This window comes from Nematolebias whitei, chromosome 12 (genome assembly GCF_014905685.2).
Source record: "Nematolebias whitei isolate Nwh7 chromosome 12, NemWhi1, whole genome shotgun sequence".
Classification (NCBI taxonomy): Eukaryota; Metazoa; Chordata; class Actinopteri; order Cyprinodontiformes; family Rivulidae; genus Nematolebias; species Nematolebias whitei.
In genome coordinates this window covers 33,240,330-33,257,903 of record NC_056509.1, presented here as the reverse complement: position 1 = coordinate 33,257,903, position 17,574 = coordinate 33,240,330, and the positions used below count along the sequence as shown (strand labels likewise).

Here is a 17,574-nt window from a genome sequence, read left to right as displayed (position 1 = left end):
ATCTATCTATCTATCTATCTATCTATCTATCTATCTATCTATCTATCTATCTATCTATCTATCTATCTATCTATCCATCCATTCATTTCAGGCAAGGCTTGCATATTTGAGCAAGACAAAGCTAAACCACAACTGCATCCATTACAACAGCATGGCTTAGTAGTAAAAGGGTCCGGATGCTGAACTGACCTGCCTTTCATCTTTTGAAAACATCCGGTGCATCATGAACTCTATCTATTCAACAGCCTGTTAAATAGATACAATCCTCCATTAAGCAATGGAATAATGTTTTGCTCCAAAATTTCCAGCAACTAGTCTCCTCAGTTCATAAATGTTCACATACTGTTGTTAAAAGAAGATTGATGCCTCACATGGGCAAAGATAATCCTGTTTATATTGATATCATTGCTGCCAACAAATCAAAATGGTGTTATTTTGTTTTAAAAATAGTACAGTTTCTTAGTTTAAACATTTGCTGTATTTACTATACATTCCAAATGTGAATAAAATAAGTAATTGTGAGTTTTGCAAATCATTATTTGAGTTTGTTTTTACACATTACACAACATCCCAAACTTTGGCACAATCGTAGTAAAAATAATCCATATAATAATAACTTAAGCTATTCCACCACCCTGTACTTACACTCGCTGTCCGCAAAAGTTACACCAAACTACAAAAATTGACAACAACTCACACTTCCAACAACGTGTGTTCATTTTGCGTTTTGCTCATAGACTAATTATGAATATTACAGAAAAAAAGAGTCATCACAGATGTTTTTTGATGCAGCTAAACCTGGAAACTGTTTAGCACATTAGCATCACTTCATAATAGCGTTAGAAGTGTTAGTGTATCAGGTGAAAATGGGGAACAGAAAGGCTTTTTGAAAATATCGAGCAGAGGCCAAATCAGCTCTGAAATTAACTACGACCGGTGTGGTTAGCTTTGATTTAGCAGCAGAAATCTCATCCCCAGGTTTTGTCTCGTGCTTTATATTTTTAATGGTTCGTACTATAAACAGCATATAATTGCTGTTCAGGGTGTAGACAATCATCATTTTTGCCTGATTGTTCTGTTGCCTTTGAGGTGTCGTGTTCATAAATCATATCCAGAGAAGCCATTTTTAAAGCGTGAGTGTTATTTTATGTCAGCGCTGAACCAGAGAAGTACATTAAAAAAAGAACATTCATTTAACAGACTTGTCAGATTTGTTGTTAAGGTCATATACTTATGGAGCATCTGGTATTATGACTGGTCCTTGCAGTAATACATCATTAGATCCAAACAATAAAAGACAATCCCAACCGTAATCCAGGAAATAAGGTGAACGCATGATGTCAGATCAGCTGCTCCTTCAAGCTCAAGTTTATTTTCCCCTGAGAGCTGAAGAAGTGTCTTACAGGGTATCACTCCCCTGGGATAGGTGATGCATAGATGGGTTTTTTCCCCCGTTGCCAAAAGACAAATAATATTTTTGTCTGCGTTAAAGTGTCTGTCTGTTAGCAAAACATCTAATAAACAAATGGACGGATTCTAATATAACTTTTAGAAAATAATCATTAGCTTTTCTTCTACAGCTGATTACATTTTGGAGGTGACAGAATTATATATGACCTCCGCAGCTAATCAATGTTAGCTAGCAAAAAAATGGCTAAAACTTTGTCACTTTTACAGATTTTAGGCTAAAACTTGTGTGGGAGTAGTTGAGTCATCCCCAACACATTATGAGCACTAACTAATGGCATCCTGTCCCTGCCATTAACTATCAGCATAAACATTATTTGTTAGTAAAATATCTCTGGAGCCAATGGGCTGTGTTTATTAACAGTGCAAAAATAATGCTTACATGTAACTTTACAATGGATTTATTTTAGTGTCAACACAACTCAAGATGGTCTCCACTGCCAACTGACTTCAGGAAACAAAAATGGCTGTAACTTTGTTAATTTTAAATATTGAGCTAAAATTTGGGGTGGTAGTAGCCGAAGGTCATCCACAACCAAACATAAGCTAAATGTGCTAAATGGTATTTAAAAATTTAAATTGTCAAAACAATAGATAAAGCTAAAATTTGCATTATTTTAGTTAAAAACTAGAGTTAGCAAAGCAGTAGCTAAAATTTACACAATAGTAGCTAAATGATTTAAATTGCTAATGTATACCTCAAGCTAAATGTGGCAAAACGATAGCCAACAGTAGCAACAAAAGAAGTTGCTAAAATATGAAAAGCATCAAACTAAAATAAAATTAGCAAAGTCAGTGGCTAAAATTTGCAAATCTTTAGCTAAATGCTAAAAGTAGCAGAATGATAGCTAAAGTTGTATAGGAAGAGAAAAATAGAGCAAGGATGCTGAAGCAGATTTCAAAGAGAACACTTTTTGGAATTGAAGACATTTCAATGCATTTCTACAGGAGACATACAGTATTTGTAAGTAAAGTTACATGTTTTGTGAAGTATAAGGATTACAAAAATCCCAGCACCCATCTCATGAATAAGCTGAAAGATTTTACAGTATTTGTGAATGGCTAAAATACCTCAGTATAGAAAGAGTGCAAAACATGTATGGAAACACAAAAGCAGGAAAACAACACTGAATCCTGACACTCACACAACAGATTAGTACGGTTTGAAATAAGCTGGCGAAAGCAATATTTTTGTAAAACTTTTGTTTTTCTCTCTGTGACATCCCTCATGAGTTTGAACAGAAAACTCTGAGCTTGACTACAGTTGTGTTTTTTCTATCAAATAGAGCAAAGCCTGCTGCGTTATTGCATGTGATTGTTACATAACACACCAAACGGTGTCATAAATGAGCTGAACTGGAGCCTTTTTAAGTGAAAATTCCTTCATTATTCATGGAGGAGATGTAGTCAGGTGTGAAACTTACCGAAGAACTTCCTGTCCTGTCAGGAAACAACATGTGGAGCAAGGGGGGCCTAAGACCTGCCATGATGGATTCCATGAAGGACTGCAGATCCCCCGCCCTGCATGCTAACGGTTCAGACAACGGCCTTGCAAGAACTGCGTGTATGTTACCACACCAAAGTTTAGCTCTATATTTGTATAATGGGCTGTTATTGCTATTTTTTGTTTACTAAGGTCATTTAACTGCTGCAGCCATCTTGAATTCACCTCAAAATCAAATCAGTTCAAGGTTCAAAGTGACTTTATTGTCAATCGTATCACATGTGGTACATGAGGTGGAACAAAACTGTGTACTCAGGATCCCAGTTACACCCCAAATTAGCAATAATATAACGTATAAAAAAGAAACATTTTACAAGGATTTAAGATCCACGCTAAACAATAATAATATAATATAGTGTATTAAACAGCAACCTGAACATTAGTCTGTTGTGAGCAGATGGGTATGAATACAGCAGTTTATGGGTAAGAAATCAGCAGCATGGATAATCAGCAGCACAGATAAAGTCACATATTTCCAGTTAAAGGAATTACAGTGATTTTTCTGGTTAGGGATGCATGAGTCTAACAGCTTCAGGGTAGAAGCTGTTCCTCAGTCTAGTGTTTCTACACTTAATGCTCCTCAACCTCCTGCCTGAGGGGAGCAGAGCAAAAAGTGTGTGTGCTGGGTGAGTGGGATACTTCACGATGCAGGCAGCCCCTTCAGTTGTAGATGTGCGTCCAACAGTTACTTTACTTTCTGAACCCATCCACTGGTTCTTGAGATATTATTCTTACAATCAACACACGTCCATGGCAGCAGGCGATAAACATTTTAAATTCACCCTAAAAATTGTTCCTTGACAATATTCGTTCCGTTTTGCTTTTTACTAAACTTTAACATGCTTTTAGTTTGAAACCAAAACAGAAATACAAATTAAAATGAGATGAAAATAGGAATAATAATGGATTAGTTTAATTCAACGAATTAAAAATAAATAATTAAGTACAGCTTCCGATTAGAAAGTTCCTGTCTGTCATTTGCTCAGCGGGGAGGTGTTAAAAACACATCCGACATCTCGTCTCCAGCAGAACCAATCATAAAATATAATTATTTAGACTTGATTGACAATTTTCTCTCACATGTCACTCTGGTCCAGTCTGAAATGTACTCTGCAGCTTCTTTTTTATTAGTGCCAGGCGGATGCATTAATGAAGAAAAGTGGAATGGAGTTCATTATGCACACGCTGTTCGAGTAAAAGTGATGGTGCGTGTTGTCTTAAGCCAGGTTTGTGGGAGCTGCACATCTCTAAAGACGTTTGTTTAACACAGGTTGGCCTGGTTTTGGATGAAAATGGGTTTAAAGACAAAACTAGCAGAGTCCTTCAAAAAAATTCATTCATGTCAGTGTTGCTTGGGAGTCATGGGTACAAACTATAATTTCAAGTGTGAGTCAGAGCCTTTACACGGCTTCACTTCCCACCAACGAAATGTCAGACCCGTTCTTCTCTGTCTAATGGCATTTATAGCTCCGTCTGGCTTTGTGGAACAGTTTTCTTGTCTGTCAGAAGTTCAGTTTCATGGAGCTCATAACAAAGTGAATAATGGAGGGAGTTACTTCCTGAGTTTTTTTGTGTTGCATCACACAAAGTTTTGTTGTTCTTCAAAATATGCGTTACAGATCTGATATTAAGGGGGGCCCTCAGCAAAGATTTATACACTGCTCAATTCACACCATGAGACTAGCTTGGACTCTTAAACTGAAATGGGAAACAGACTTGGAGGAATCCATATCAGGCTCAACCTGAAGAAAGATCATTAAGAACATTTACTCATCCTGATTCTGTCTGACACGCTGTAATTCAATTCAAGATGGTGCACCGGCTGCACTGGTTCAAAGACACGCTGTCCAAGATCAAAGCCAACCTGGACCCTGCATGTAATCATTGTAAACAAACTCCAGCTACGCTCTTACACACACTCTGAACTTGTACAAAGCTGCAGGCCTATTGGCATTCCTTTTTTTATACTTTCTGTGGGAAATGTGGAGAAACTGTGTACCTGTCACCATTCATTTCATTGTTTGGAGTGGCCCCTGTGGATGCATCCTTCAGCAAGTATGAGAGGAATATGATTGTTTTTGGCTTTATTCTAGCCAGGAGACTTAACTTATGCATGTGGAAGGATGCACACCCCCGACATATGAACACTGTATAAGAGAAGTCATGTATCATTTTCATCTGAAAAAGGTTAGATATACTCTGAAAAGTTCTGTTAAGAGTCTAAAAAAGTTAAGTCGGGTCCTCTGGACGTTCAAAAAACAAAAACAAAAAAGTGTAGAAACGTTTCGTCTTTCATCCGAAAGACTTCTTCAGTCTGGATTATTGATCATGCATCAGGATGTTCTGTTAAGAGATTTTGGAGCACTTGGCCTCCATTTTGTTAATGTTGAAAGTACGTCAATGCCTGCTTAATATATTTATGTCTGTGTGGCTGAGCCGGTGTGGGAGGGGATTTTGTAGTATGATTATTTTTTTTCCTTGTGTGTGTGTGTTCTGGGGGGGGGGGGGGGGGGGGGAATCAATAAAAAGAAAAATAAAAAAAAAAACATAACATCAGCAGAGATGCAAAGACCTTGAGGTTACAACCAAAGTCTGACCAGCACGTCCCAGCAAAAAGAGCTGAACAGCTGAATGTTCTGCTGTTTGATCCTCTGTGCATCTTTTCTTTCAGGGTTTGGAAACACCTCTCCCCACACAGAAGGCGGGCGGATCTTCTGTATAATCTACGCTCTGCTGGGGATTCCCTTGTTCGGATTCTTGCTGGCTGGCGTCGGGGACCAGTTGGGAACTATTTTTGGGAAGGGCATTGCCAGAGTGGAGAAGATGATTGTGGTGAGAAACACTGAATAAGTGAGTTTGTATTTGTCTCCGTCAGCATCAGAAAAGGGGATTATACAAGAAAATGAGTTAAATTTGATTTTAAAGTCTTCTATAATAAAAAATAGAATATACTTTGTATCAATATATCCAGATCACCAGTTTGAGCAGTGACACTGATTCTAACAAAAAGCCCACATTTAGCTGGCTGGTGCATACTAATTCATTCAGGTGCACACTATTCCCTGCTGCCCTCGCCTACTCTTCAACCAGGAAGCCAAACCAACCATATGATCAGCAGATGGAGAGGGAAGCAAATCCCACTCTGATTCATTTAGCAGGGTGCAATAATCTGTCACATTCAGGCAGTGACAACAGTAAAGTCAGAAGACTCAAGATCACAAACCCAAGCTTTGCTTTTTGCCTCTGACTTTGACCACTGATGTGTACAGTTTAGTGTTGCCATGACAACAGACGAATAAAGAGCAATCAAAACTGCATTTTATTTCAATAAAGGAAAACTATTTGAGTAAATTGCATTTGTTTACGAAGAACAGCTTTCATTGGAGTAAACATCATGCATTCCCTTTTGTGTTTAAAGTGATAGTTCAGCTATTTTTAAGGGGTAAAAACAGTTTGGTGAAAGAGTTTAGTGGATTTATAAGGTAATCAGAGTGCCTAGAGCAAAACAAAATGCTGATTAAAAATAAAAACATTTTAGCAGTCAATTAAAACTATTTTAGAAACCTTTACATGACTTTCATTTTCTTCGTGCGCATTTATTCTGTAGAAATATAATAATGTTGCTATGAGTACCCCAGGTTGGGCTGAGAACACTTTAACATTTGGTGGTTTGGACCCAAGAGGGAAGACAACCAGGCTGCAGGCAGGCAAGTAAATCTATAATTATGTACTAAAAGAAAACTAAATCAACAAACAGGTGCACCAAACCCCCCAGGACAGAACAGGAGACATTTACACAAAGATCTGACAGCAAACTGCAGGGATTTGGGAGTTTAAAGAATCAGGAGGAATGATAAATGAATGACAAACAGCTGGGCTAATTAACAAATGAATGGGCAGGTGTGATCAACAGAACAGTGTCGGGGAGCTGAGGAACATGAAAATACAAGAACCGAAAAAGTGCTTGGCTAAACACAAACAGGACAAATACAGCAACAAAAACAACACAAATCTTTGACATGTTCAACTGCTAGTTGCTACAACAAGCATTTTTGGTCATCTGACCAACCATGTAATAGGAAATTAATGTGAAGTTTAAAAAGAGTGCATTTATATGAACTACTACAATTTTTTTTTAGATAATGCGTTTTAAAACTTCAGCAATCCGCTTTGGTCCTGGCCATGTTCAAATTAGCCGTTAGCTTGTTAGAGTTATCCACAGCAGGTAAGGTATTCACTGTTCATAACCTTTCCATAGAATCTCCCTGCAAAGTATCTGAACTACTGGTGCAAGTTACTCAACAGTTGCCTTAATGAAAATGGATTATACAAGTCAGTGCAGTTTATAGGAATTAAAATATGTTCAAATATTTAAGGGGCTCATCCTTACAAATAAATCTTCAATTCATTGTAACTCAATCATTTGATCGTTAAGAACAAAAACTGTATCTAACCAACATTTTCCATCGGTTTTTCAAGATTAAGTCTGAACTTTTTCTTGTAAAACCAGAAAAAATGACATTTTATACTTTTTTCACTTCATTTACAATGAATTTTTTTTTTTTTTATATAAAAGTAAAATAAAATAAATGTGGGAGTCTAAAGGCTCTTGAGCGTTCATGCTGTTGTAGCAGGAGGGGAACACATTCAGCTTTCCAAAACACTGTGGTGAACAACATTTTCAGAGATTGAACATTGACCCTCTGATTGCAGATTTGTCACATTTCATTTCATCTCCCAGTTGGTGCTCACTCTTACAGTGAAATTATGACTTATTATGGCATTTTAAGTGCCACCACTACAGACGGGAGCTGTAGCCAATAAATAAAAGTGACTGGTGTGAAGTCATTCGACCAAAGATTAAAGGCTGAATGCACTGTTTTTCAACAGGAGTCAGGCTTTTTTTATTTGGGTTGTTCAAGTTCAAGTAAACTTTATTATCATTACCATCTTGTGTGGTACATGAGATGGAATGAAGCTATGTGTATAGGGTCCCAAAAATAGCAAAATATGAAGTATAAAAAGAAACCGTAAATAAAGATCTAAGATATACACAAAGGTAAATGCTAAAACAAATGCCAAATGATACGCTAAAAGATCTAAGATATACGCTAAACACTACTAATGTAAAACAATATGTCATATCAGCAGCCTGAACACAAGTCTGTGGTGAGAAGATGGGCATGAATGAATGCAGCAGCATGGATAATCAGCAGCAGAGATAAGTCACATATTACCAATTAAAGTGGCATTACAGTGATTATCCTGGTTACAGATTTATGATTCTAGCAGCTTCAGGGTAGAAGCTGTTCCTCAGTCTGGTGGTTCTACACTTAATGCTCCTCATCCTCCTTCCCGAGGGGAGCGGAGCAAAAAGTGTGTGTGCTGGGTGAGTGGGGTCCTTCATGATGCAGGTGGCCCTCTTCTTGCATCTGGAGGTGTAGATGTCTGTGATGGTGGGGAGGCTGACTCCAACAGACTTCTGTGCAGCCTTCACCACTCTCTGCAGAGCTTTTCTTTCTGCAGCTGTGCAGCCCCCGTGCCACACGTTGATGCTGGATGCTCTTGTTGTCTTTTGTGCTAAATGGAATCAGATGAAATTTGCTTCATGTTAAGTAACTAAGGGCTGTGAAACCTTTAAATGGCAAAAAGAAAAAAATATATATATTTTTTAATTATGATGTTTGTCCTAATATCATAATTTCACAGAATGTTCTTCACACACTAACTGTTAACTTGTTTGTATTGCATAGTGACTGATTTCAGCTCAAGAACTTCCAGCTTCAGTATTAAAGCTTTTTCACTAGACCCAGATCCTCAGCAGCTGCTTGGTATTGATTCTTCACAGGTTTGTTGTTCCCTGTGGACGAACAAGAAGGTCAAAGAGTCATTTGAACAAAAGCAACAGATGAATAGTTAAAAGTACTGCTGTGTAGTCAAGATGCCAAACGGCAACATCAGCTTCATCTGTCCCCCTGGAATACAGCAATGCTTGGTTTTGAACTCATTTTGGTCTGGTAAGATTTAATTTGATTTGTTTGTTAGTATAATGTTGGGATGTTGCATAAAACCAGAATGCAATCATGACAAAACTTTTATAAATTCATATTTTATTCACAATGAAACATATTAATCATTATGGCAGCAACACATCTCAAAAATGTGGTCTGGTCATGATTTGTTGCTTGATGGAAGCATATTCTGTTTTCAAACCTGTCCATGCTTTTCTATGGTGCTTTTCTATCTGTGTAAACTGCTCGTGCAATAGATGCTAATGCAACCCCATAGCATCAGAGAGGCAGGCTTTTAAACTGTGTGCTAATAACAAGCTGAATAATCAATTCAATTCATTTTATTTATATAGCGCCAAGTCACATCAGAAATCATCTCAGGGCACTGAACAGAAACATTCACATACATAAAAAAAAGCCAATTAGTAAAAGTTTTTTGTCTAAGGAAACCAGCAGATTGCGTTGAATCTTCACGTCGTCAGTCTCCCATCCTGAGCAAGCACAAAGGCAACAGTGGAAAGGAAAAACTCCCTTTTAACAGGAAGAAACCTCCAGCAGAACCAGGCTCAGGACGAGCGGCCATCTGCTTCGACCGGCTGGGTTTGAGCGGACAGGAAGGAGGAACAAACTAACACGGATCCCTCTTTTCTTTAATATGGAGGACATGGCAGATGCGGTTTCCAAGAAATAAAATAAAAATTAACATTTCTAATCATCTGACCAAAGAACAGTTTTCCACTTTGCCTCAGATTATTTTAGATGAGCCAAATCAGTCTATTTTAATTAGCCCAGAGAAGATAGCAGCTTCTTCTGTATCAATGGTGTCACATACATATGGCATTTAATTTGCATTTGTTGATGACACGGTGAACAGCGTTCAGTGATTTGTGACTTGACTTGCATTCTAGTTTTTTATTCATTCAACCTTTATTTATACAGATTAGTCTCGTTGAGCCTCGAGGACTCATTTACAAGAGAGACCTGTTTTTAACAGAGTGATGACAACAGTAAAAGAAGACATATAAATGGAAATAAATCAATGGAAGACAATGATATTACAAAACAAAAACAGCCCTGACTACGGTCTTATTGTTGTTCTTTGATCTCAAAGATTTCTCCAAATTCTAGAAATCTTTTGACGACATTGTGAACTGTAGATGAAAGGATAATCCAAGTGTTCTCAATTTTCTGTTGAAAAGGATTATTTAATTTTTTTCCACTTTCTACGGACACAGTTTTTCAGAGACTAGTGAACCTCTGCACATTTTTATTTGAGAGATTCAGCCTCTTGAAAATACTATTTTCATACAGTCTTCTATTAGCAGTTATCCTGATGCATGCTCAATAATCCAGGTAAAAAAAAAAAATCTAACAAAATTAAGTCAGGTCGTCTGGACGGATTCAAAAAATTAAAAAATAAAAACTTGTTGAAACGTTTCGCCTTTATTCCAAAAGACTTTGTCAGGCTCAGGAGCTGCCTTTCTTATAAATAGCACCTTGTCATAGTGGATCAACCAGTTTGTCGTTGACAATTACCATAATTTCCTGACTATTGAGCGCACCCGACTATAAGCGACACCCACTAAATTTAAAAATAACAATAATTTTATACATGTATAGGCCTCGCTTGTCTATAAGCTGCGGGTGTCCACATTGTAACATGAGATATTTACACCAAAATATGTTTTAAACTTTTAATTAAATACATACAGGTAACATACACAAATGTGTACAGTCAATGTTTTTTTTTTTCTGAACAGTGCCAGTAACATGACTGGTTTAAAAAATAAAATACAGAAGCCTACCAGGAAGTCACTGATCACTATCTTCATCTTCTTCCTGCTCAAGCTTGAGCTGCGTTCAAAGCGTGTGAAAATAATAACAGTTTATAGTCTGGAAATTACACTAGCAATTGTTTCTTATTTCTAATGGTCATTCGTTCCAATTAGTCTCAACGTTTGACATGTTTACTTTCTTACATTGTAAATAAAATATGGGTTTATGAAAGTTTAAAATCATTACATTCTGTTCTTATTTCCATTTTACACAACATTTCATTGTAGATCAAATTTTTTCCAAGTGCAAGAAAAAAAAAGAAACATCACAGACTTGGTGATCTGCTGCTTATATTCTCCTGCAGAGGCTCTGTGCTCAGAGCTTACATAACTGTCGAGGAAAAGGGCATGATGCTTTGGAACCAGCTGAAAGCCGTCACCTCAAGAAAAAAAAAAAATGCTGCACAGGCATCAGTAGCATGCAGAACAAGTTTCAATGCACAGTAACGAGGACGGAAAAGGACTGCGGGGGCTCAAATCAAGCTGCAATTTGTACAGTTAAAGCAGGTTTTACACACTGCCATTATTCTGAAGCTTTTAGAATATCTGCTTTGACTGAGCGTGAAACAGTGCGACACAGTGCTGTGACAGCAGGTGACAGGATTCTTCCGTCATCCCTGTTTGGGTGGGCGCACCATCTGACAGTGAAAGCTGCGTCACTTGAACTTTTGCAGTTTGACGTTTAAGATATCAGAAAATGCCACGTGTTGGTAGAAAGAGTTGAAGAATAAAATTACTGTCAGCTCCGAGTGTTTGAATTCTCGGAAGCCTCACCCTGATATTCCCACCAAGACATTGTTTCTTTTATTTATTTATTATTTTTTGCTTGCGTCATGCATGAACATATTTTATTTCCTCAGAAGTGGAAGGTCAGCCAGACGAAGATCCGTGTCATCTCGACCCTGCTCTTCATCCTGTTCGGGTGCCTCATCTTCGTGGCCCTGCCAGCTGTCATCTTCAAGTACATCGAAGACTGGAGCACGCTCGAGTCAGTCTACTTCGTCGTCATAACCCTCACCACCATCGGCTTCGGGGACTTTGTCGTCGGAGAAAAAAGTAATTCAACTGAGGGTGTGTGATCTCTTTTTATTTTTTCATTTGCATGTCTGCCACCTCGATTAGAACTGGAATATTTATAGCTGAGTGATGCCTCAGCCAGCTTGACTCAAGAAGTGCTCAGCAGTAATGAGCCTCCCACCAGACCACCATGCTGTCTTTTGCTTCATAAACTTATTTTTTTATGATTTTCCTTTATATGTACATGAATCACTACTTCAAACGTTAAAACTCACTGCTGTTCTGAACTTTCTAAGCTGATTTTTTTTTTTACCGTGATAAATCTTACAAATCACAGACTTGATTGTCCTCTGACAAGTTGGTGTTCATACACAAGAGAGCTGTTGAATTAAACTGAAACTATTAATGTGATGAACAATGAGTATCATACCTGTTGTAGATAGCTTTATGAATGACCTGTTTCATTCATAAAAATCAGAATATCAAAACTTGACTACGGCACATCATCTACAGTTTTAAAATTATACTCAAATCTTAAAAGTTAGAGGATTTTTTGTGCTTCACTAACTTCCTAAATGTCCACTTCCGAACTTTAGATTCGAGAAAAAAGTAGCATCTACGCCAGGGCTGTTCAACTGGCGGCCCAGGGGCCAAATCAGGCCCACGGATGAACTCAGTTCAATCCACCAATGAGTTCTTTGTAAATAAAACTAGATTTTAAACCATAAAACAAACTTAATTCTGACTAACAGCTGGATGTCTGGCCCCTGAGCTCATGGCTTTCAGTAACTGTGGCCCCCTGAGCAGTTTAGTTGAATAGGCCTGATCAACGCTATCAAATCAGAGCTGTGCAGAATCAGAAGCTTGTTAAAAAAAATGCATACATACAAAGACATGTCACTCATAAGAGTTGGCATATTTTTATTAAAAATGTGGTTTTATTTTTGCAAAATGACTCAAACTTGTGCCTTATACTTCTGCACAAGGATCAGACACTGAGCTGCTTTTTAAATCAACATTTACTTATTGCTTCTATTCTTGGGCTTTAGGAGCGACAGCACCATGTGTAGCTCAACACTGCTCCTTGCTACCGTGTTTATCTTCATCCTGGCTTGCACTTTCTTTACCTGTGTTTTTTCTTTTCTGGGGCTGGTGTCTATCTTTAGTAGTCACTGTGCAAGAGGCGGGGTCTACCCTGGACAGGTCACAAGTCCATCACAGAGACATTGAGATGAATGAGACAAACAATTATTCTCACTCTTACTCACACAGACCAGTTAACCGAACATGCATGTTTTTGTTTTGCGTACTCCACCCAGAAGGGTCCCAGCCGTGAAGTGACCGTGGAATCTTCTTGCTGTGAGATGACCACCTTAACCAGTTCAAATTACTTCTAGTTTAACTTGCTGGAAATTTACCACCAAATGAAGCTCATTTTCTAAAGCAAACTTCTTCCATCTCTGATGCATTGAGTAAAATGCAAATGCAAAAAGATATTTGCTCAGTAATACTTTTATCCTTGCAAATATATAGTGACATATAGATATTAAATTACAAAGATTTAACAGCAGGTGTTGGTGTTTAATCAGAAGGTGAACGTGAGAAAGAAGAATCTAGAAAACAAAATGAATCGATACATAGGAGACGCCATATATAAGTGTGTGTGTGTGTGTGTGTGTGTTTGTAGCAGGTGGTTAATTTGAGGTGACCTGCCTGGAAAATAACAAAAGAGAGGCAGATGGGAAACATCACAAACACTTAGCTGCTAAATTCAACTTCCCTGAGCAGGCCTAATGAGTATAGATTAGATTACAGCGCCTGCACCAACCGCCCTGTAGTTACAGTAAACCAATTAGCCCCGACTTCTGTTAGTTAAACACTTCCTGTGGTGGATCACTATGTATACCACTTAAGCATTTGCTGCCGAAGCTAGTTTACTCTGAAACCCCACCATCAATTTCACTTGCATAAAAATCTATATTTTGTGCTTTAAATGCAGATTTATACAGATCAGACGATTATCAAAATGTCATCCCATTTTAAAGCCTTATTATAATTAGTGATCCTCGAGTTGTGATTCCAGAGAAAAAGATTTGACAAGATAATAAATTTCATTTTCTTTAAGTAGGATCGGTGGTGAATGACATGAAGTGAAAGTCTTTACATATAATCGGACTATTTTCCAGGAAAGTGAGAACCTTGCTGAATTTTCATGCTTAGAGCACCGAGATCACATAATTGGATTTCTGGGAAAAGATAAAACTTCCTAAATATTCTGCTTTGAATGTGACAATTTTGTTTCATCTCCTCAATCTTACTTTTTATATTTTCCAACAAAGTAGCTGTCCTTTGAACTAAGTCAAAAGCATCGGGCCAATTACAGGCCAGACAGCAACAAAGTGACACGACTGTCTAAAGGTGACACACCAAGTCTCATTAAGAGTTGGATAAAAGGTAGTTTTACTTAGCTCACTGCTTTGAATCACCATAAACAAACACACATCCTGCCTTCCTTTGCTTCTCTTCTCAAAAGATTAATTTTAACAGTAAACAATGATGTGACGCACCGTTATTTGTTCACTCTCGACTTGAGCAGGTGGTTGGTATCAAAGGCATAGTTTTATCCTGGTTTAGATCCTGACTAACATGAGTTGTTCTGTTCATTTAGGGGAATGTTCATCATCTGCAGCTCCTTTATTCTGTTGGGTCCCTCAAGGGTCTATTTTAGGTCCACTGCTTTTTAATCTCCACATGTTGCCTTTGGGGTCGAATTTTATAAAACATAGCATCCCTTTCATTGCTTTACTGATGACATTCAGTTGTATCTGCCCATTAAGTCAGACAGGGTCTCATCATACAGCCAGTCCGCTGTCAAGAATCTGGGAGTTATTTTTGATACTACTTTTAAATTAGACCAACAGATAAATGCAGTTGTGTAATCCACTTTCTTCCAACTAAGACTTATTGCCAAAGTGAAGTCTTGTCTTCCTTTCAGCAACCTTGAAATGGTGATTCATACTTTTAATAGTGCTCGTTTGGACTACTGTAATGCTCTGTATGTTGGTTTAGAGAAATCGTCTCTGCATCACTTACAAACCATCCAGAACGCAGCAGCTCATCTTTTAACAGCAACTAAAAAACACGATCACATAACCCCTGTCCTGGCTTCCCTCCACTGGCTTCCTGTCCACTTCAGGATTGATTTGAAGATTTTATTGCTTGTTTTTGAAGTCTTTAAAGGTCTGGCCCCATCTTATTTATGTGAACTTCTTAACATCTAAACTCCAGTAAGAGAACTCCCATCTACCAACCAGTTCCTCTTAGATGTCTCCAGATCCAAACTGAAATCCAGAGGTGATCGGGCTTTTGCGATTGCTGCCCCAAAACTGTGGAACATTTTACCTGATAATTTAAAGACCACTGAGACTGCTGAGACTTTTAAATCTGTGCTCAAAACTCATCTTTTTCCTTGGCTTTTGATCCACGCAGAGTTTGAGAACCAATTATACCTGATTTTTATTATTGTTGTATTTCGTTATTAATCTTCTTGTTCTTCCTGAGCGGTACAAGATATATTTGTTTATTGTTCTTATTGCTTTTATTTTAATTTGACTAAATTTTAAAGCATTTTGTTTGGCTTTTGTTGTTTTTGTGTGCTATATACTGTAAAAAAATTGACATTGGCATGTATTTGTTGTGCAGGTAGATCAGAGAGTCTGGAGTATTACTACAAGCCTGTGGTGTTGTTCTGGATCCTGGTTGGCTTGGCGTACTTTGCTGCAGTTCTCAGCATGATCGGAGACTGGTTCAGAGTCATCTCCAAGAAAACCAAAGAGGAGGTAGGTGGTGTTGTGGAGGAACCGCTGGGATATTTAAAATAAAATCGATTTCAAAGGTCAAATCCTGTGTGACTGTCCCCAGCTGTGCCCAGCTGTCATTTACAGCATCAATTGAATGATTTGCTCCTTAAAGATGCTTTAAACCCATAAAGCTTCACACTGAGCAGGTGCAAAGGAAATTCAACATTAATATCCTACAAAACAATCACTAGCAGACAATGCTTCCATTACAAAAGCCAACAGATGGATGATATTGGCTATAGCTTTTCATAAGCTTGCTGTTGTGACGAACAATAGAATATTGCTCATCACCACAGAAACATTCATTATAGTGGCAAATAATAGCCTATATCAGAGCAACAGTCTCAATAAAACCAATATTAAAACTAGATTACATATTTATGAACCCTGATGGTTGACACATGGTAAAAAGAATCATTAAGCAAGCATTAAATATTCACGAGTCACTGTCTTGTGTTCAAAGCAATGACTCATGGGAGTTTTAAACTGGCAGTTTTCTGACTTCCTGTTGTGGCATGATGTGATGCAACAAAAACACTGAATGACGGAGACAACAAGAAGAGTTTTGGTTTCTGCCGTTATTTTTATCATCCAACTACCACCACGAAAGGCAGGAGATCAAGTAATCACTTGCACGTGGTCATTTCTCTACCCACTTTGAATGTTATCAGCCATTAACGCTACATATGGGGATGATAACAACTAAGCCCTATTCGCACGGGAGTAGTTCTATTTCATATAGGCTTCGCCCTTTAAGGCTGTCGCTTAGTGGGTTTTATCCCGTTATGCAGAGCATTACACTGAAAAATTTAGTCCACTCCCACCTGCTGTGTGGGCCCCACCCGGCCCGTATAAATTACGTTAAGAGCGGGTAATCGGCTCTCAAATAGCTTTTTCTTCAACCATTTAGGAGCCAGTGAGGCCCGACGCTTAAAGAGCTACGCCTATATTCATAGAATCTGGAGTTACAGTACGTAACCAACGTTTTACCTAGGGACCACATGTAATAAATAAATTACTCCCCAACGTCTGCTTTTTATGTGGCGCATTCGCACGGGATGACTAAAGTTTGAGACTTAGCTGAAATTTACGGACATCTTCCGTATATTATGTTAACGCGCTGCGTTGTCACGACCGGGCCGGTCCATAATAATGTGCTTAATGTGCAGGCCAGGTCGGTCTCAGGTTTTGATGTGGTTTTATGAATCAGCACTAAAGAAAACTAAAGAATGCACAATATCAAATTGTGTTACTTGTTGAGGAGGAGGCAGGTCCGACCGGACGGTTTAAGAGGTAAAAAAACGTCATGTTAAGCTCATATGGACAACCTGTCACCGGCCGCACGCATGAGCGTCCACACGTCCGCTGACCCGCTGGTTGAAATGGACTTGTGACCTGTCCAGGGTGTCCCCCACCTCTCGCACAGTGATGGCTGGACATGGGCACCAGCAACTCCTGCTACCCGAAAAAGAAGAAGAGGGTAAAGATAATGGATGGATGGATGGGTCAGCTGATCATGCATGCGTCTCCGCACCTGCTGTCATCTGCGGTGAAGGAAGTAAGAGCGTAAAAGCCGAAGCGAGCAGTGCGTTCATTTAAAATAGCCTCGTTCTATATTTTTCCAAATGATTTTGCTTAAACAAAAACAAAAATGCCTCATTACATATCAGATCACACCATTTCTGTCCAAATCACAGAGATGCCTATTGGCATCGGATTAGTATTATCACTGGACCTTCGAGTTCAGCAAAATATAGTAGGTAATTTGTGGGAAAATTTTTACTTTACAAATCGCCGATTTGCACGGGATTAACAACACAGACGATCTCCGTAATTATTACAAATAGCATGTGGCCCCTAGGTAAAATCAATCCCATGCG

General features: G+C 38.4%; 1 protein-coding gene across 1 annotated transcript in view; it reads left to right on the top strand.

Moving 5' to 3' along the window:
- The window catches only part of LOC119418196 (potassium channel subfamily K member 2-like), a 41,544-nt gene that overhangs the window by 18,239 nt on the left and 5,731 nt on the right, over nt 1–17,574 (top strand). The window contains exons 3-6 of the mRNA XM_037685451.1: nt 5,643–5,803; nt 11,678–11,860; nt 13,018–13,022; nt 15,541–15,673. Coding sequence (XP_037541379.1) covers nt 5,643–5,803; nt 11,678–11,860; nt 13,018–13,022; nt 15,541–15,673 — 482 coding nt within the window. The remainder of the gene's footprint in view (nt 1–5,642; nt 5,804–11,677; nt 11,861–13,017; nt 13,023–15,540; nt 15,674–17,574) is intronic.